Below are 22,396 nucleotides of genomic sequence, written 5' to 3' on the forward strand. Positions count from 1 at the left end.
AGCCATTTTCCAGCATATTCAGATATTGTTAATATAATATGCTCGACATTTTTTCACAAGGAGTTATTTGATTTATTTTACCTTTACAGATTGCATTAGATGTAAAATTTTGAGTGTAAGCGCAAGTTGACGATTTTATCTAACTGATTGTGCAAGAATTTCGTTTTCATTATTGATTAAAATATAAATTATTTGTCTTACAAGTGAAGGTGTGACATTTTAAAGATTTTAAAGCCATGTTCCTCAATTCGGCTTGCTAGTATTATAAAAATAAAATTATTTTATCTCCAAATGAAGTTAACAACTAAATAGACAGCGATCTATACTACAACTTAGGGTAAAAATCCGATCTAAAAAATAAAATTAGATGTCCTTTTACATAAGTTTTTCATAAAACTCAACCTTAAGTGGGCGACATAGGGCACTTTACCTTAAATTATCATAAAACTATCTCAAAACTAAAAATTAATCAAGAAGAGGGTATTTTGAGAGTCACTTACCATTAACTTTAACATAGTCGTAATACATATTTGTTGTGAAAAATTTAATATGTGGACAATTGCTGCAAATTGAGAGACTAATTCAGTCGGATTTCGAATTTGAAGACCTTCCAAACAAACGTAAATTTACTTAAATTAGTTAAAATAAAACCTCCAAAGTGGATCACTTTAGGGTTTAAAAAATGCAAGATGGTGATTTAACCGGTCATAGTTACACGGATCCCGTCAAATAATATCTGCAGATATCTTTAAGATTTCTGTAGAGAAAATCTACACCTCTACAGAATATCTGCAGATAAATTCTGTAGATATTCTTACGAATTTTATTTGGGCTTGGGACAAAATTCGTCAGAATATTTCGGCAGATTTTCTGACGAATCTCTAGACGAATTTCTGTAGATATTCTGTAGATTTTTTTACATTCCAGACTTTCCAGACAAGATGTGTCAGAAGAGATGGAAAAATTTTTCACTGAAGTTTGCAAAATTCTATAGAGTTATTCTTAGTGATATCACGGTGTTTATATAAAATAAAGAATTCTGCGACGCCGTGTTACAAGTAGAGAAAAGTGAAGTGAAAACTTTAAACAGAGTGTCGACCAAAATTTCGTGTTTTTGTATCATTCGATTGGCGATTTTTAAGAAATTAGTATTTTTGCTCGCAGTTTTTTTACTTATCTAAAATGTGTACTCGGTAATGCTTGTTAAGCAGAGCATACAATTTTCTTTATAACTTCTACAGTTTCTTCATAAATCAACAATATTTTTGTGAAGTAATGGAGGTTATGCAGATTTTCTAGGGAGAAATTCTGCCGAGAATCTGCAGATTTTCTCTGAATGTACTAGAATATACCGTTAAAATTCAAAAAACCTCAGAGTAAAATCGGCAGGTAGAGCAATGATTTGACGGGATGTGTAGATAAAATATTAAACAGGACATTGATGTATTTCAGGGAGATTGAGTAAGGAATTTCATTTTGATTTGAGTTTCTATATAACCTTACTTTAAGAGGGATCATCGAAGATCGGAAGTCGATATCTTTTACAGATTAGCGTGTAAGCTGGTCAGAAGACCAAAAATCTACAAAAACCAGTATATTGAAATTAAACCTATTATAGGGGCAGTGTGTCAAATTACGCCCAGCTTCTAATTTCGGCCACTTTGAGTGTAATTTCGGCCATGCAAATTAATTAATTAAAATTATGTATGTTATCTTCGAATAGTTAATGAATTCATTTTGCTTTTAAATATTTATTAATTTTAGGATGTATTAACACAAAGACCGTTAAATTTTAGGTATAATTTGAATTTAAATTGCGTTATAAAAACTCAGTGTGGAAAGAGTCTTACAAAAAATGTGACAGATCGATTGTGTTTCTAGCAGTCTTACGATTTGTGGTGAAGTGCAAAAGGTTTTCCTTCGGTGTTTTTCATGAAAATTGATTAGATTTCATTAAAGATTGTTTCTGTTTATGTTAATACTGAATAAATCTTTAAATTTCGGGTGACATTTCCCAGCTGGATCCTGTATTTCGAGTAAAAAAGTATATACTTTGTGAGCGTCTCTCCGGTGAGGTAGTGTAGCCTATTCAGGCAACATCTTTTGCTTTCCTAATTTTCATTTTGTGTTTTTGTTTTTTCAATTTCTGCGTTCCACAATGTCCAGAGTAAAAAAAAACCATCGCTTCTATGAAAAAGATGATGTGGAAAAGGCTTTGGAAGAGTTCAGGAAGGGAAAATTACTACGGGAATCTGCGTGTAAATTTGAGATGCTACTCTTCAGGTCTTCAGGACAAATTACACGAAAGATCTCAGGGCTTGTGGGTCATATAAACGTATTAAACTAAATATTAAACTCGTTCCGTTTGACGTTTTGAAATTTTCTATCCGTTGCGTCACAAAAGGTATAGTCAGAAAAAAGGTGGCCGGTATTTCACTCAAAGTGGCCGGAATACTACCTAAAGCAATGTCCATATTATTATTAATTTTTCAATATTTTAGGGCGTGATTTAAAGAAAATAAAGATGATAAACTAGTTTTCAAGGTTCCACACAACCTTCACGAAAAGGAAGTAACAAAAAATATCAATATGAATTAAAAATATTGCATTTCAAACTTAGGACTTCGATGCTTATATCCAACTATGCCGAAATTTGGAACACTTACCCTAAATACTTTACCGATTCACTATCAATTAGGACTGGTGCAGTCGAGTTTACGCCCACCTAAGTAGTTGACCTACTTTGCATTATAAACATGTCAATTTTTCTGATCACAGATGTTAATATCTCTTATCATGTGGAATCCAAGATGATGAGAAGTTGAGAAAAAGTGAAATGTGTACATTGTTTCCTTTGAGTTTAGGAATAAAGGGTATTTTTTCGAGTACTGATATAGACTTGAGAATTAACTTCATAAAGAAAATAATCGCAAAAAATACTTTTCGTTATTTTTGATTGCAATTAATGAGATTTTTGTCTATATATAATAACAATTGCTTTAAATAACTACTTCTGATTATTCTTCAAGGTCGAAACTTAAGTATACTTATACAAAGTGAAGTAAAGTGTACATTACCACATTGATTGAAAATCTTCCAAAGTTGAAAATACAACAAGATCTTTTCATAAGATACGGTTGTTATTACATGTAAGTTTACTTAAAAATCAGGTTTCTAATGAAAAAATCGCAGCTTAATAATCTAAAATAACTTATTTTCAATTTTTAAATACATGTATAGAAAATATCGAATAGTGCTAAATAAATATTGAAGTACAAAATTCTCTAGTCTGTATTCTATAAATTTTCCGGCAATAAAAATTTTTCTTTTTAATGTGCGACAATATTCTATGGATTCTATGGATATTTTACTGAAAGCATTTAAACATCCGCAGTGTTTGTTAAAATAATCCATAAGCTAATTGCAAGAGAATAAGCATGAAAATCCTAACAGATAATCCTTCAAGAAGTCCTTGTATCACGAAAAGATTAGTCACATTTCCATCGCCTCTCTTAAAGCCTATGGATTCCATCTGCTGGTATATGGAAGCTTGGGTTAAGTGAACACATTGCAAAAAAGATGAAATGATTTCACGTTTGGTGCTCTATAGGGTCATGGCCTTTTGTACATAAAATACCCGACATACCTAACCCAAACCCAAGAAAATATTCACAACCATTCGGGTTCACTCACATGCACATTATGAACGATTCTGGTTGGAATTGTTTCGCCAGAAGCAACATCGTCTCAAAATCATCTCATGCCATTTGGTTTCTCCTTATTGTGAAAATTCCGTTGTGGATACAAAATCGAAATTCAATTTCTTTTCACTATCCTTCATACCCATTCCTGTACCCTTTATCCATATGCAATGCACATTACCAAGAAAGAAACCCCTCCATGGTTCACATTTTATGCGTTATTGCCCTCAGAATGTATGAATGTCATTTTGATTTTATGTGATTTAATTTTTCCAGTTTTTCCGCCCTCAATCGACCTCTGCTGGTGAAAGTCCTCATGATACCCGATAGAAGGGGACGGTTATGTAAATTTTATCTAAAATAGTTGTACTGGGAAATAGAACCCCTTTGGCTCCAGATCCCCATGAAGATTCCCCGAGCTAGATACCCTCTCAATTAGAATATCTATTCTGTAGATTAACTCGAAGCTCATACATTCTCATGGGATATATTCCTCAAATTGGGAATTTCTGGGGAAATTACTTTTTAAGTAGAAAACTGCAATTGTTGCTCGTTCTAGAAGATGAGAGGGAACATTTTTCAATAGATATGTGGATTGATTGAGAACAATGCACAATGGAGTTCTTTCAATATTGAAAAGAGAATATTTGTTAGATTTCTTCATTCTTCGGCATCCTTATCATCATCATTTTGGATTCATTGAGCAGGAATTTGCTGTAGAAATTGAATGGCCCAACCGATGAACTGAAATTGCTGTGAACGGAAGATCATTGAAGAAAATTGGCAATATTTCATCATATTTCCGGGATATGGTTTTTGCAGTCAGTGATGTAAACTACTTCAACCATTTAAGGACGAAAAGAAGCTAAAATAGGAATCGACGCTTTTTACTGCTCGAACTCAAAGATAAAGCAGTTATAATCAACTTTTTTCAACTTGTCACCGCCCTAGAGCTTAAATGGTAAAAACCATCAACTTCCGGTCTTCGATGACTCTCAATAAAAAACAATATTCAATTCAATTCAAATTCAATTCAATTAAATTTATATAAATAATCAAATAGGACAAACTGTCCTCTGTGCAATAAATATCTCCATACGCTTTTTTTTCTTCCCCTCCAAAACCATGTTTTTTTTTAGTTTTTTTTTTCAAAATTGGCCAAACTTTTTCAATAATTTTCGGACATGTTTTAGAGGTAGTCCAGGTCCAGGCGAACATTTCGTCCAAAAATACCTATTCTCGGAAATTAGCCATTTTGAATTATTGAAGATCAAAGGCCTATCACATTGGAGGGCTCTCATTTTTTAAGCGACTTGGTTAAAATTGGATTTTTTGGAAAGGTATTTAAATTTCGATTCCGGCTACACCAGTCTTCATCGGTAATGAATTGGTTAAGTACCGATTCATGAAATTATATTTTTACTTGAACTTATAAGTTTGTTAAGTGGACATTATCTTCGACGGTCTTTTTTTCTCTTTCCCTTATTCACCCTCCAATTCCTCTAAAACCATGTTTGTTTTGTCATTCTTAAATTGGCCCAAGCTTTTTTAACGATTTTCGAATATGGTTAAGAGGTAGTCCAGATGAACATTTCGCAAAAATATATCTATGACCAGAAAATTAGTCCTTTTGAATTATAAAAGGTCAAAGGCCAATTTTTCCATCGAAATTTGGAAAATTAATTTTTGATTAAGTGCCTTTGATTAAAAACAAATCGACTTATTCGACTCGTTGGAAAGGTATTGAAATTTTTGACAAGTTATAAATAACCTAATCGGTTATGAACCGATAAGTAATTTTTGTTCGAAAATTAATTGTATTAATCCTCAGATGGTTTAGGTGATCTTTTGAGTGATTTATGACTTAATTAAAATCGGATATAAACTGGTTAACACTAAATGACGAGTTCGAGCATTTCGCAAGATATAGGAATGGTATGCTTTATCACCCCTTTATATTTTTATCATACAAAACAATGTAGCAAAAAATATCTCACAAATTCATGATCGCACTTCACAAAATTCCTCGAAATCCATAGATTTTTCTTAACAGTACGACTTATGACATTTTAGGGACTGGATTTATGTGCCCCTCGGATAAATACGATATGAAAAATTTCTTTTAAATTCCACATAAACTTATTTAGCATATTTTATCGTTTACTGGTTCTCTTACACATGATTGTGTATTTGAGTTAGTTTAAGAAGATTTCAAACAAATAGGATACTAAATACTCATAAAGCAGTTTGTGCGTAATTTTGGCTTGGAAGAACATATGCGCATTTAAGACAGAACAATTGTGTAGCATATTGAATGTTTAATATTTTGTTGATCGATGCCAATTAATGGTTTTGTGTATTATCAAAGAAGCATCTCTTGAGCAGAGTCTAATTGTTAAATGTTAGTGTTTGTATAGTTTGGTCTCCCATCTTCGGAGTAATGTGGGAGCAATTTTGGGTTGTTTGCTATGCAATTTTCCTTTGCAGTGATGCTGTTAAACAATGGTGTCATTCAGCAAAGATGAGAAGCAACAAGCAAAATACATTCTGGATGTACTAACTCTTCACTGTAATTATATTTCAATTGTCGGAGCCACTTTTGTTTACCATAAACACTACAGGCTCGATTAGAGCCATATTGTTCCAGTGGAAAGCATTGGCATGAATCAACAAGGAATATTTCGATAGAGGCTGGACAGCATTTCCAATTTCAATTGAATCTGTGGCCTGAGTGAAATTAACCCCCATGTGTTTCTCATTCACATGATGGTATGTTTGTCTGCACCCATCATCCACTGTTTACAGAATGCTACCGCGAAATGTTCCTCTTTGGTAGTCACATAGAATTTGAAATGGAATTGAAATAGCATAAAAAGTATTCAGTCTAACTGAAAATGCACATTGAATCAGGGATGTATCATTTAAATTTATGTTTACACCAATTAGTCGGAATCAATTAATTATTTTCGGACAATTTACACTTTCTCTAAATTTTAGAATTTATTCTTTTATACTAAATTTGGTTAACATTTATTTACATTAGCGAGTGCTAATATGTATGATATTTAAAGTATTTAGAAACTCAAACAAATCATTCTTGAATAATATGAAAATTGTACGAGTTTTGACATGATAAATTTTATGTAAATCTTGTAGGTTTTACATATAAATAATTTAAAACTTTATGAAGCTTGAAGATTTATTTACACAAAAAATTGTGTCTTTGAGTTTTTCTTGTATATATATATATGTATATATATATATATATATATATATATATATATATATATATATATATATATATATACATGTATGTATGTATGTATGTATGTATATATAATATCTAAAATTAGTTCGTCAACTGTAACGTTTATGCGCTTATGTAAGAAGATTAACAGAAACAGCAAATTGGGGAACAAAAGTTTCATAGTAGAATTTAATGAAGTGAAGAATGACAAGTCAAAGGATTACAGTAATATTTTTCACGATGAGAATTTTAATTATTTTGTCACTCTAGTCATTACAGACAAATAATAAATTACATTTCATGAATAATGAATTACAATAACAATCCACAATGAGTATTATAATTGATGAGTGTCATCCGAAAATTGTGAAATATTGCTGTATAAGAGACAAAGAGTTTTTCTTATTTGGAAAACCCCAAAACTTCATATATTTCTCTAAAGGTGTCAAAATGGGTATACGTGGTGAGAATATAGCTTTTACCTGTCTTAAGTATAAATTACATGCCATGACTTGAGAGAATTTTCCATCCAGTAACCAAGAATCGAGCGATATTGAGTGGAAGATTTTCTGTGACCTCTGATTTTATTTAAAATTAATTTTCAGGCTAAGATATTTTAAATTGAAATGTTCGATAATAAATGGAAATTTAAAATTAAATTTAGATTATATATTGATAAACAGTTTACATATCTGATGTATCTGATCAATATTTACGGACCGCTGCGAAATGTAACCAAACAATTTCTTATTAGATGAACGATATTCTCATTTGTGCAAAATCGACTTCTTACGGTCTATCATGTGTTTTCCGAAGCACAACAATTTTTAGAGATGAAGTGGTAATAAATAAATAGTATCTTTAAGTTTTAAATTTAGAAATTCTTTCTGCTTCTAAGTTTTTGGTTTCTGATTTTATGTTGCGAGTAATTTAACCCATTTGTATGGGGAAGTGGGCAGCTTTAAAATAGGGATTTTTCCTCTATTTTAAAATGGAGTTGGACCATACAATGATGTGACCTAGATTTACAAACCAATTGTTAAGCTAAAATACATACGCGAGGATCAATTCCATTTTAAAATAAGAGAAAAAAACTTGATTTTGAGCTGCCCCACTTCCCCCTACTAGAAACACTGAGGACACAAAATACATATTTTCGAACTTGTTTTATGTAACAAATGATTGGAAAAAGAATAAAAAGAAAAAATATCTATTGCCGCGGGCAGTCGTTATCAAAATCACGTCTTAACGCTCGCTAAATATAAATTATTTTCATTTTTACTTATTAGTGCAAATATATAAGAAATTAGATGGTAAAGCATATAAGCTTGGCGGAGTGTTCGAACTCACGCGAAAATTTATTCATGAATTTAAAAAATTATTCCGAAATAAGAAATTGCTTAAGAACAGCATATTTTAAAATTATTTAGCATTTACGGGTATATTACTGATTCATTGCCCATTTAGTACGATTTATCTGATTTGGATATTTCAATATTTTTCAACAAAAACCAAATTGAAGCAAATCGATTGAAAAATAGGCCCTCCAAACTAGTTAAACTTTGATATTCGAAAATACGATATCTAATTTGTTTTCGAACAACATAGGCATCTAAGGTGTCTAAGTATTCACATTAATTAGCTTCAGTACATTATTTGAAAATGAAAAAAAAAGAAATCGTAAAATTCTCACAATGAAAAAAAAACTTCAAGGATCTGTTTTCGAAATAAACAAGAAACATGGTTTTGCTGGGGAAGGAAAGGGTGGGGATAAAAAGGGGAAAAAGTCTGTGTTAGGTAATATTAGCTTTGGGAGGGGGTCCTCGAAGACTAGAAATCGATATCTCTTACTGTTTGGCCTCTAGCCATGTCGCAAGCTTTAAACCAAATAAAAAAATATTTTTTAAAAGCATAAAAAGATAAGACAACTACGGGTATTTACCGACTTATGACCGATTAAGTCCAATGTAGTCGGGTTAGAAATTTCAAGATCTTGCAAAACAATCCAAATTTAAGTAAATTGCATGAAAAATAAGCCCTTTAGAAAAAACCAAGGGAACGATAGGAAGAATCGCGATATACGTAAAGGTAATGTTACCAATCTGAGATGTTCTAAAAGTAAATACAATTAGGTGAGATTCTAAACAATCTCACCTACTATAATCCTAACAAAATTTCATGTCGTCCGATCGAGCTCAAACTTGGCCAAAATGTGTTTCAGCACTTCCTGATCACGAATATATATGTGGCTAATTTACGTTCCCGGCCGGCCGCTCTTTGGAGCTTAATAGCTCCTAAACTAAAAAAGATATCGACTTGCGGTTTTCGGCAAAGGTTATATATCGGGTGAAAATTGCAACTTGGTGCATTGACCCCCCACCCCCCACCCCTCCTTCCGCCATTTTGAAGACCCCCCTTTTTTGTTTTCTCAATAGCTCCGCCCCTATGGCATCGAGCGGGCTCAAATTTTAGTATGTTATAGCTGGGCCTTAGAGCTTTCCATCAATACCAAACTTAAGGTCCCCCGACCCCCTGACCCGAGCTATAAGGGTCCAAAAAAAATTTCTTAAAATGGCCATAACTCCGGTCCTAATTGTCAGAATTTAAAAAGTGAGGGCTTTTTGGAAAGCTCTCGTGAAATGCCACTTCCCTTTCTAACATCGCAAGTTCATAAAACCACCGCTAGGGGCGCTATTATTAAAAAGAAAATTTTTAAATCTTATAAGTTAAATAACTCAAAAATTCCATTGTGCATCGGGCTGAAATTTTAGTATGTTGTAGCCGTTGATTATACCTATCAAACAAAAAAAACCTTAAGTCGATCCATAACCCCTGACCCGAGCTATAAGGGGTCAAAGTTCGAACATTGACCGGCCTCTATCTCCGGTTCTAACTAACATAGCGACCTAAATTTTACGTTTTTGGTTTCGTCTCAATGAGCACTTTCAGATGAAAGTTCAAAAAGTCACCACAGGTGGCGCTGTGATAGCGTCAAAATTCATCGAAACTCAAAGTCACTTTTCTCAAAAACGGCATTGTGCAAGTTAATGAAATTTTAGTATGTTATAGTCCAGTCTAGGACGTTTCCAAAATGGTGCGTATGTGCGCTGTGGTTTCAATAGAACCGGAGATATGAGGGGTCAAAGTTCACGAAATTCAAAAAATCATATCTCCGGTTCTATGTGACCGATTTTGATGAATGAGGGCTTAAACGAAAGATCTCAGCAAATGCTACAACTTCCTAAAACATTTGAACTTCGTGGGACCAACACCAGGGGCGCCAAAGTCGAAAAACCAATTTCAATATCACATAACCTCAATTATCTCGACTGTCGCTGAACCGATTTTGATGATTACTTCAACATAATTGTAGAGCACATTTGTCTCTATATTTCGTCCATACATCATTTTCCTTTCAGATTACGCTATCACTCCGATTTTGCCGTTTAATTGTGAAAAAATTGATTTTTCCCATAATAACGCTTTGAAATCACTCAGATGCCAATTTGACTGCCTCTACTCCACCAAGACACTTAAAATAGGGGTTTAAATGGTGAGTCCCGCAAAATACAACAATTCTTTGATATAGTTGAAGTTCAACAAATGACTACATGGGGTACTCTGGATGAAAAAAACAAGTTAAGAAACAAAAAACCTCGCTTATCTTGGCTTCTGAGTAATCGATGAGATCATGTTCTATAGGAAAATTATAGAGTACATTCTGGTCTACATTTCACCTATATATCACTTTTGTGCCAGTTCATCCCAATCCTTGATATTTTGGTTTAAATACAAAATTTGTATAATTTCACGAATTTGATTCAAGATAACTGAATGGCGACTCACACTTTCAGCTCTAAATCGAATTTGCATGCACTCCGAGTTAGGTCACGTTAAGAATCTCACCTACATAAGCCGGTTAGGATTATCTGTCCCTTTTATTTTTATTTCTCACATTTTGAGTTCGAAAAACCCAAAAAAAAGACAAAATCATTAAATTACTTTAATTTTGCAAAAGCCTTTGTCTCTCAATTGAGTATAATAAATAAATCTGCAGATTTTGAGTCTTCATGGCAATTGAGTTTCTGAGGAAGTAAAAGGCACACAAAGTGCTTGGTACTCTGTTCAATAAAAAGGCAATAAAATTTTCGTAAAGAGCTTATTATTTGTTTTCAATTTTTACAGCTATATTTCAAAACCCACGTGTAGGAACGATGACATCTTTTTACCCTTCTTTTTTACGACTACACAATTTTACAGACACCTTTTCTATAGTGTCCCTCTTTCATTTTTTCTCCCAACCGTGTTTACGTCAAAAGAGTGAATTTAGAGTTTGGGATCAATCCACTTTTCCCTTGCTCGTTGTGTCCTCACTTTCACCATTGAAAGCTCCAAGAAGTATAAAGAATTGGGGAAGAAAAGCAAGAAAATCTAAGGCAACGCACCCCCAAAGAGAAAACTTCATCATTGACCAATTTCATGGCACCTGGCAACTCAATATCTCATGTTCAATTTGCCATCAATCATTAAATTTCATTTACTCCTTCATTGAAATTCAGCTATTTTGTACACGTTTATCATGGGTCTATAGAAGTTATTCCTCAACCACTTCATGCGATTTTCCATACTTTCTTACTTCCATCAACCTCTTATAACACCGAATCTTGAATCAGACTTACTCGTCACCAAGTTGAGTTGAAAAGCTTCTCAGTGAGATTTTATACATTCTAAAGTTTGTTTTTCATCATATACAAAACCCAATTATATTTTAGTATAATTTTTTGAATCATAAACCTTGACGACCTTGACAAAATTTACATCAGACTGTTTATCAATCTGTATATCTCTTAGATCTAGAATTCTTCGGAATTTTACTTAAACCTTATCTTCTTACAAATATGTACGAGGTACTGGAACACATAAGTTTAAGAATTCTGTGAAATGAAGTGGTGACAAGATCTAGAATACTTGAGAACTTCTGACTTATTTGCTACATCACTCTTTAGTAAATTTCGCAATGTTTAACTTAATACTTTAAACTTTATGTTCATGAGGTTTAGCTACAGTATATTTTTTCAATCGTAATCTTTATTGTCTTATAGTTATTTTAACCTATTTAATTTTTTTTAAGTAATGCCTAACTAAAATAGAACAAAAATTATGTATTTTTAAAAGAAGAGTTATTAGATTTTTTCATAACGAGTAATTAATTAACAAATGGTTCTGAGTTAAAATAAGAAATTTCAAATATTTTCAGATGAACTCATACTTGCTCAAATTGGGTGAGATATATAAGAAATTTCCTTTGTTTTAATTTATTTTGTAATTTTTATTACTATTATTCTATTAATTTATGATATTATTTATTCTTAAACATAGAGAATTTAAAACTTTTCCGTATAAACCTAAATGGATTCCCATGGATTGCCACTCAGCTGTTTGTAACTGAATGGCCGTATAGACATCTACTGCTTTCTCTGATTTAACGATAATTGTATTGTGTAATCCCATTTGATTTTAAAGATTCTGTAATTAATTCCATTTCCTGTTCTGTTAGAATATTTAAAGTTGGATTGTATAGATTCTGGCAAAAAATGTGTCGGTTTTCCCAACTTGGATAATCCCCCGTATCGGTTGAATTCAATTCAGACTTTTGATGAGTTCAAAGAGTTTTAAACGAATCCGTATTTTTTCCCAATCGATTGGGAAGTAAACTTTCTCGAATTGCTAGAAACTAGTAAAAGGAATAATGGAATAGACACTCCGATGAAAAGTTTTTCGAGAGACCTTTAAAATTATTTAAAAATAGAAATAGTTGAAAACATGACAGAGGCCAAAAATAATATTACAGTTTAGCCAAAATAACAAGGATTAACCCTTTAAGGCGATTAGGTCGCCGGAGTCTCAAATGCCCTGCGGCCATCTAAAGTTATATTTTCTTCAGAAAAATCATAAAAAGTTATTTTTGTGACCTTTAATTTTTGGACGAGTGGGTCAAAGGCATCCACATACTAGAAAAAAATTATGTCCATATTTGTCTGCATTTTCTACAAAAATGTAAGCAACTTTTTTCAATGCAGATATAGGTTTCTCTAGTGTGTAGAGGCCATTACTGATTTAGACCACAACATTTCATCTAGACAGAACACATCTTGAAAGTGTTTTTCAAGGTCAACCGATAAATAATTCTAACAGAGGTAGTTCTCAACCGATTGAAACAAGTATAGTCTCAATTGAAAGGTCTTTAATTCCTGTACAAGTTTGAATAAGTTCCAATAATTCACTTAAACAGTGCAGTCGTAAATTACACGGTGCGACAAAATTTACATTTTTGTGGGTGTCTTTTACGAGAGTGCCAAAACTTGTTAGAGGATCATTTAAGGACCTCAAATCTGCAATCCGTTTGTCCGGGTCACGTCTAGATTTTTTTAAATATGCATATTTAGTTTTTTGATGTTTTATAAAATTCAAAAATTCATATCTCCGGTTCTAATTATCCGGTGGTAGTCACATAAAGCTAAACTGACGCGTAATTTCATCCTCTATAACTCTTGTGAACATATCAAGCATCTACGATGAAAATGCAGTATATTTTTTAAAGATTTTTTGAAAAATGGCACCTAAAATGGTGCATTTTTCTGTGTTTTTTCCATCTTCTAGTAATTTTCCCACTTTAATAGAGCATTTTATATGTCAAATAACTATGCCTAAAAGTTAGAGAATTTAATATTCTTTCATTTTCTTTTGGTTTAAATTTTCTATCCTAATTCGTTTATTCACAATAATTTATTGAAAATAAAATGCATTATTATAAAAATAAAATCTCTTATTATATATAATTATTTGGTATTTTTGTCTAACCTACTAAAGAGCATTCTCTTTTGCACTCTCACTTACACATTTCATATAAAAAGAGGCGAAATGGAAAAAAGAGACGTATATAGAAACAAAGAGAGAAGAATAGTTTTTTGGCACTCATAACAGCTATTTTTCTCTCTCTATTTCTATATACGTCTCTTTTCTTTCATTTCACTTCTTTTTATATGAAATGTGTAAGTAAGAGTGCAAAAGAGAATGCTCTTCAGTAGGTTAGACAAAGATACTATTATAATTACATATATATAATAAGAGATTTTAATGTACTTTATTTTTAATAAATTATTGTGAATAAACAAATTAAGATAGAAAATTCAAACTAAAAAGATATGAAAGAATATTAAATTCACACATTTTTAGGTATAGTAGTTGGCATATAAAATGTTCTATCTAAGTGGGAGAATTATTAGAAGATGGAAAAAACACAGAAAAATGCACAATTTTGGGTGCAATTTTTCAAATAATCTTAAAAAAATATACTTTATTTTCATCGTAAGTTCTTGATGTGTTCTCAAGAGATATAGATGATGAAATTACGCATCATTTTAGCTTTATGTGACTACCACCGGATAATTAGAACCGGAGATATGAATTTTTGAATTTTATAAAACGTCAAAAAACTAAATATGCATATTTTAAAAAATCTAGACGTGACCCGTACAAACGGATTGCAAATTTGAGGTCCTTAAATGACCCTCTAGCAAGTTTTGGCACTCTCGTCAAAGACACCCACAACGTGTCGCACAGTGTTATCGATGATTATTATTTATTTGATATTTTATTATGTCAATTGTACGTAATTTAATGTACTAAATTGTAAAGTTAAGAAGGAATAGACTTGAATCGGTTATAAACCGATAAATCGGTAAAAATTCCTTTCAGACCTAAAAGGAGGACTATATTCCGTCTATAATTATTTCAACATAATTTGAACATTATACATTATATCAATAGCGTCACGCGTGATTCTATGTTGTTCAATATCACTTTTCGCTTGACTTCCATGGTGAGAAAGGAAAGTCAGGGAAATTTATTCAAAAGATTGCTATTCACCTTTACGGGGAGTCGACTCTATAAAAATTCATTATATATATACATATAATGAAAAGGGTAAAGCGTCGTTGATAATAATTTAACAGCTCCGTCAGTAATATATTCATATTTTATTGTGGTGTCACGTTTTTTTTCTCTAACATTCTCCACGCAAGGTAGAAGCAGGAATTGAAGTTCTTTGGAATGGGTTGACGATAAAAAGATTATTGTTCCAGCCAGATACACTGGAGAAAAAAATCTTTTTCTCGAGATTTCGCTATTTGGCTTTGGGAAACTCGTGCGGCTCTGAAGCATACAACATCAACATTCTTTTTTCAGAGTCTCCAGCAAAATCCACAGTCGCCAATCTAAGTAATAATAAATGACTTTATGTATTTTAGAAAACCACTTTACCTCAATATTTCGATGTTGATTTCGTCACAAGGCGAGGATTGAGTTATTGAGAAGCGGGGCCCTCGTCAACCCACAGCCTACGGGAGATATTGGATATAAAGGCACTGACGCAATGGGACTCTCAGTTGTGGATAATTAAATGTGTGTACGGGGAAAATTGTCAATATGAGCCAATAGAATCCAATGGATAAGAAATTGAAAAATTGGATGGATTACATTTCCAATTCATGAAAATCTCGTGTTCTCACGTGATGTAATAAAGGGAAGGGCACACAGGGGTGGGAAAGGTGAGAACGCTGAGATAATTAATTTTAAAAAAATATATAGGACGCAAGTTGAAGTTCGAGAAAACATGGTATTCACTTCTCCCCTTTATTGTGGAACTCTTGGTGGAGTCTCAAGTGCACCCTGACGCCCCATTAGTTTAGTGTGGAGCAAGATGGGAATGTTGTAACATTATTCCATTATTCCCTCGGGTGATGAATCATCGCACTTTGCTCTTCTGCGAGACCATCGATTTTTCCACATTTCACTCCAAAAACCCCACATTTCACCCTCCCAAAAATCTCTTTTCAGGATGTTCTTTAATCTCTAATTTAATCAACTGAAATCGAGAGAATTCCCCCAATTTCTGCAGAAAAGACGTCAAAGAGAGAATAAGAGATATTTTTAGTTTGACAAGGAACAAGCGCTTTCACCTGACTTTCTCTCTCTCTCTCTCTCTCAGGCGCAGTGACGATAAATTATGTTTCAAGTGCATAGGTCAGGGTTGACTTGCACATTGAGAGCATGAAAAGATCAAGTAGTAGAGAAGGTCTAATTGACAGGTTTCTTCTTTGAGGACCAGTATCTTAACACACATTTCCCTCCAGATATCGGATTGTCTCTACCAACATTCCTAGCACATGTGATGGGGAGTTCATCAACGAACTTGTGGGTGTTTGTCTGGCAAAAATTGAATTCGTTGGTGAGGAATAATTCGGTGAATGGACGTCTTGGCACTCAAGTTTCCGGTCACTGAACTTCAATATTTAAGTAAAGTTGAGTGGTTCGAAAAATCAACCACTCACATCGCGTTAAAGTCCAAAGGAATTGATGGGTTCTTGATCGTTCTAGAAGGTGTCCCTGGCATAAAAATGAATTATAAATAAAACTATGTTTATATTGCAGTATAACAAAAAACATTGCAAAATGTAATTGATATAGGGGAGACTGAGGCAAATTTGTCAAAACGAAAATTTCAATACACACTATTTTCTAAAATGAAAGAGACTGCAGCTTGAAATTTTTGTTATAGATAGCCTTCATGAACCTTATTAAAGTTGCAAAGTTTCAAGGGATTTGAGGAAGGATTATGTAAAATAAAAAAAAAAAGAGATGGCAAAGCGTCCCAGCTTTGCGAAATGCTCGAACTTACGAGATAGAGCTCATCGTGAATTAGTTTTTCTGCGTAATCTTTTAGTATCACTGATCTACTACAGATCAAATTAATTCATATATCACAAAAGCATTTGAAAATCAAAAAATCGATACTTAACCGGTTCATTACCGATGAAGATCGATGCAGCCGGGTTCGAAATTGCAATACCTTTCCAAAAATCCTAATTTATCCAGAGCGGTTGAAAAATGAGCCTTCCAAGTGGTTGACCTTTGACCTTTCTATAATTCAAAATGGCGTATTTTCCGGTCATAGGCATGTTTGGGCGAAATGTTCGCCTGGACCAGCCCTAAAACATATTCAAAAATTACTGAAAAAGCTTGGGCCAATTTTGAGAAAAACTGAAAAAACAATTTTTTAGGAAATATTAATTATTGGGGATGTAAAATTATTCAAAAATCGGTACTTAACCGGTTCATTACCGATGAAAATCGATGCAGCCGGGTTCGAAATTTCAATACCTTTCCTACTTAAGTTACTTACTTAACTGCCGTTATTTCCCCTTACCGGGGGTCGGCCCTCCTACTTCGAAGACGCCAAGTGGCGCGCTCCTGCGTCGCAGCAATTACGAGGCCACTACGCCTCATGTCATCTCGGATTGTAGAAATCCACGTCGTCGGAGGCCTTCCTGGCCCTCGTTTCTTCTCTTCCATGTTAATGGTGCGCCGGATCATATCGTGGTCGTCACGACGCATGATGTGGCCATACCACCTCAGTCGCCTTTCTCTTGCTTTTTCCGCGATGTGCTGAACTCCGAGACTGTCTCTGATGGCATCATTCTTGACTCTGTCTTTGAGAGTCAATCCCAGAGACCACCTTAGCATTCGCATTTCTGCTACATGCAGGCGGTTGTCGTGAACCTTTTGGGATCCACGCCATTCAGCACCGTAAAGCATGGCCGGACGCACCACAGTTTTATAAACTAGCCCCTTGAGCGATTTTGGCATCTTCCTATCACACAGGACTCCACTAGCTGACCGCCACTTCATCCAACCAACATTTACCCTGTGTTGGACGTCAGCATCCACAGTCCCATTTGCGGTAATTTTTTTCAATACCTTTCCAAAAAATCCAAATTAAACCAAATCGGTTGAAAAATGAGCCCTACAAAACCTTCAATTATTCAAAATGGCGAATTTTCCGGTCATAGGTATGTTTGGGCGAAATGTGCTGCTGGACTAGCTCTAAAACATATCCAAAAATCATCGAAAAAGCTTGGGCCAATTTTTTGCAAAATTGGAAAAACCTCATTTTTGACCTCCTTTTTTGGGATAAAAAAAAAACAATTTAAAATTGATGAAAAAGTCTTAGATAAACATTAAGCCTTTCAGGACGATTAGGATACCGGTGACGGGTGTCTCAAATTTTCTTCCTACGGCCTTCTAAAGTTATGTTTTGCTCCTAGAATTCAGAAAAAGTGATTTTTTCTGACCTCCAATTTTTGACTCTCTCATTCTTAAAGGGTTAACGTGGTAGAGTGTAGTGTAAGCAGTCGAAATACTAATTTTCATATTGTAAAATGTCTTTTATTGATTCACTAAAGAAGATCAACATCAAGGGTATAAAGCTTTGGCAAAAATTCGAAATAATTTAATTTTCAATGAAACAAATTCTATGGCGAATATTGAAAGAACTATAACTACATAGAACTTCGTCGGATAGATATTATATATAGATTATTAGAGAGATATTAGATACAGATATATAAATGTTAAAAAGTGTTAGTTGTGTATTTTTTATTATTTAATCTTTTGTGTTATTTTTTTTGTTGAATTTTTTTTGTGATGTGAATATTTTGCTATTAATCTTCCAGACAATATCAACAAATCTCATCTGTGCTATTGCATATTTTTTTATTTAAGTAAGAGCCCAGACTACACTGTGCTGTCGTATTACTCAGTTTACCATTACTCAAAATTTATATTACACAATTTCTTATTACACATTTCCTTGAAGTTTATATTACAAAAATTATGTTAAAAAAGGGGTGACAAAGCATCCCAGACTTTACGAAGTGCTTAACCTTGTGACTTAGATGCTATACTTCAAAAGCACTTTCACATCATTTACCGCTTATTGGTTTACAATCCATTTAAATCGATTGTTATATCAGTCAAAGACCTCCAAAATGGTTTAAATAGTAATAAAATCGATTTTCGAACAAAATTTTTTCGATCATAACCGGCTCATTTATCGGCTTACGACTGATTTGAACTGATTTACAAATTACCCAAAATATTTTCCAATATATATACCTTAGGAGTAATATAATTGAATTTGGTATTAAAATTTTAGTTATTAGTTATGAATTGGCTCATTACCGGTTCATAAACCGTTTAAAACCGGTTCAGGAAATCCAAGACATTTCCAACGAACCCAGACATGGTACCATTAAGTTGAGAAATACGCTCTCTCTTTGAAGCCCTTTTTAACATTTGACTTTGCAAAATCCTTATTAGGAATAATTTAACGGTATTTCGTATGTGGATGAAATGCTTACCTAGGCAACCACTAAAACTACTAAAACAATCCAAAAATGGAAAAATCGCACATTGCATTTTCGAGCAATCCCAAAACATATGGTTTTGGAAGGGAAGAGAAAGACCGGGGAGTGGGAACTGTGGGGGCATGTTCATGGCCCAAAGGTCGAATTATGGGAGGTCCCCAAAAGTCTGTAACCTCCCAAAGACCCCAAGTCTTTATCTCGAACCATTTGAGCTCTAGGTGTGGTAAAGGCAGACAGATGAACGAACGAACCAACAGAGAAACAGGATGACATCAGTTCTCAGAAATCGTTTGAAACGCGAAGATATGTTAAGTTGTCCTCAGTGGGTGGAAGATTTTTTCGTTGTCAATTCTGATGAATTTAAATGATTGCACTTTTGTAGCTAAATTAAATATTTATCAACAGTCACATTCTTTTAAGAATAATGGTACAGTAAATGGCTTAATAATGTTTTAAAATGCATCATTCGCTAAATCTAACAGATACAGTATTATCGGTACTATCGATTCGATAGTACCGATAATTCTACGAAGAGTTATCATTTCACCCCTGCTCTTGTGGAAAAAAAATTTTAGCAGTGATAATAATTTATAGGTTTTGTATTTAAAAAAATCCTACAAATTACATGCGATATACTACTACTCCTATTTTTTATTTTGACGATAAGCCTGGATTTGGTCTATTTTATTTATAATTGGGATTAAATCCAAAATTTCATTTTATTTATTTTTTTGACTTCCGCAAATGAATAAAAATGCATTGAAGATTTTATTTATGGGGAATCAAAACAATTTATTCTATGCATATAAGTTAATTCAGCTTTTCTGTGTGCGGTTTTGCAAAACAGCCACTTCATGAATATTCAAACGAATTCTAATATTGTTGCATTCTGGCTCATATAATTCCTGTGCTTTTCATCCTCACAGAAAGGGGAATACCCGTTGAGCATTTTACAATATTTTGCAAATATTATATGTATCACCTAGGAAGCATTGAGAGACTTTAGTGCAGAACTCCCATGAAATTAAAGCATGAATGTTGAGACAAGAATGAAAAAAAAAGTTAATAAATTAAAATATTAATATTTTCTCCCTCTTTTCACTTTGATACATTTCAGCTGAGTCAAGATGTTGGCTATGTCCTGTATTCAGCTCTTGGCTCCTTCTACATCCCCAGCTGTATAATGGTGTTCGTGTACATCAGGATCTACTATGCGGCCAAGAGGCGAGCGCGACGTGGAATCAAGAAGCCGTCTCGAAATTCTGATGAACAAGTATATTCAATATGAGTTGAGGAATTTTCAGATTAGCATTTAATTGAAATATCTTCTTACGCAGACGACCAACTTTATATCTTCAGTCACCTATAACTCACGTCCAATGCCAACAGTGCCTGAATGTTCTTCCCCACATCTAATTGCCACAATCGAATCTCATCAGCCCACTACTGAATCATCCACCAACCAAATACCCGTGGTTACATGCGACCTCGCCTCGGAATCATCCAACAAGGAGACGAGCAATGCTGACGCTGAGAATCAATTAGGTGACACGAATACGCTTAAAGAGCCTTCCACCATTCACCTTCAAGTACTTCCTGTTTTACGACATACAACCAATGGTATGAGTGCCATTGCCCTACAATCTACAGCTCCGATGCGCTGCCGCGCTTTTTCCGTTGGCGTTGACAGTGACATGGTCAGCGAGTTTGATCCATCAAGTTCTGACTCTGGTGTAGCCAGTCGATGCTCTTCCGTTAAACCATCCAAGTTCCGCATCTTCCATCCCATCTTTGGGCGACGATATCCACTCCGGACGGATGTTAGTGCCGTCCAAAATGCCACAGAGCTAGAACCAGTCATCACCAAGGGTGAAAAGAAGCGCGATCCCGAGAAGGAGAAGCGTCGTCTAGCACGAAAGAAGGAAAAGCGAGCCACTCTGATTCTCGGACTTATAATGGGTTGCTTTATCGCGTGCTGGTTACCCTTCTTCTTCCTCTACATCCTGATTCCAACCTGCGATAGGTGCAAGATACCTGATACGGCCTTTGCCATCGCCTTCTGGCTCGGTTATATGAATTCAGCTTTCAACCCAGTCATCTACACCATCTTTAACAAAGACTTCCGACGCGCCTTCCGAAGGATCCTTTTCAAATAGCGCTAAGCAGACCATTTTCCCACAAATTCACTGTGTCTTAAACATATATTGTACATCTCCGAATTTTTTTTTCTAATAGATAAACAAGTATTTTGAACATTTACTTTCTACGATGCAGACTTTTGTTGCACTTCAGCAACGGATTTTAAGATAATATGCATTTCATAAAAAAAATATGTCCTAGAAATGCTCGAGTGCTAATATAGCAATGGGCCAAGCTACATTGGATTATCCAGGTACCAATACTAAAAGTAGAAATGTCCATTGTAGTGCCAGGGCCTGATTTTGAAACAAGAACTTCGAATTTCACGTTCCTAGAACAACATGATATTATAAAAAAAAAAGAAAAATGCAGAGTATTGTGACTATCACTGTGAGTAATTATGAATGAATTAGAGTGAATATGGACTAAGGAACTTCTGTAACGCCCTAGTAGCAACAGTAGGTCTTAGGTTGATCCTAAGATAAAGCTCCCAAATGTTAATATTGTGTAATCGTACCTTACAATGTACAAACCATCAGATACTGTATGACATAAAATGATGTGAGAAACCTCGTTGAGTAGTTATCCCAAATTTGATGTAAACTTTGAAAGTCACTTATACTTTTCAAAGAGTCTTTTTTGTAAAAAGAACAGTTGACAAGAACATAAGAGAATTCTATCAAATAAACTCTTACTATTAAAATTTAAATTGTTTTTTCTTATATAGAGGTAATAATATTCAACAGCAATTTTTGTAATTGGATTTTGTAGTTTTTAATCCTTCTCAATTTACAAAATTGAGGCAAAATTATTCTTATTATAAATTATTTTCAGCCCTGAGAATATAATAGAATGAAAATGGTTAAACACATGCCACCTTATTCAAAATTTTCAATGAGATGAGATTTCTAAAATTCTAAATTTAATATTCTTCTATATTGTTTTACGTGAATGTTAGAAAATGGCAAAAATATTCTATACTATTTTTTTATTATTTGATTAAGCAAAAGCAATAATTAAACGGGTTATTATAAAATACTCAT

The 22,396-nt window shown here is 33.7% G+C and overlaps 1 protein-coding gene across 2 annotated transcripts in view; it reads left to right on the top strand.

The window, feature by feature from the left end:
* The window catches only part of LOC129809630 (alpha-2C adrenergic receptor-like), a 97,365-nt gene extending 75,303 nt beyond the window's left edge, over positions 1–22,062 (top strand). For both annotated transcript variants that reach the window (XM_055859592.1, XM_055859591.1), the window contains exons 4-5: positions 20,332–20,487; positions 20,552–22,062. In XM_055859592.1, coding sequence (XP_055715567.1) covers positions 20,332–20,487; positions 20,552–21,370 — 975 coding nt within the window. In that variant the 3' untranslated portion in view covers positions 21,371–22,062. The remainder of the gene's footprint in view (positions 1–20,331; positions 20,488–20,551) is intronic.
* The last annotated feature ends 334 nt before the right edge of the window (positions 22,063–22,396 follow it).

Source organism: Phlebotomus papatasi, chromosome 1, assembly GCF_024763615.1.
Source record: "Phlebotomus papatasi isolate M1 chromosome 1, Ppap_2.1, whole genome shotgun sequence".
In the NCBI taxonomy this organism is placed as follows: domain Eukaryota; kingdom Metazoa; phylum Arthropoda; class Insecta; order Diptera; family Psychodidae; genus Phlebotomus; species Phlebotomus papatasi.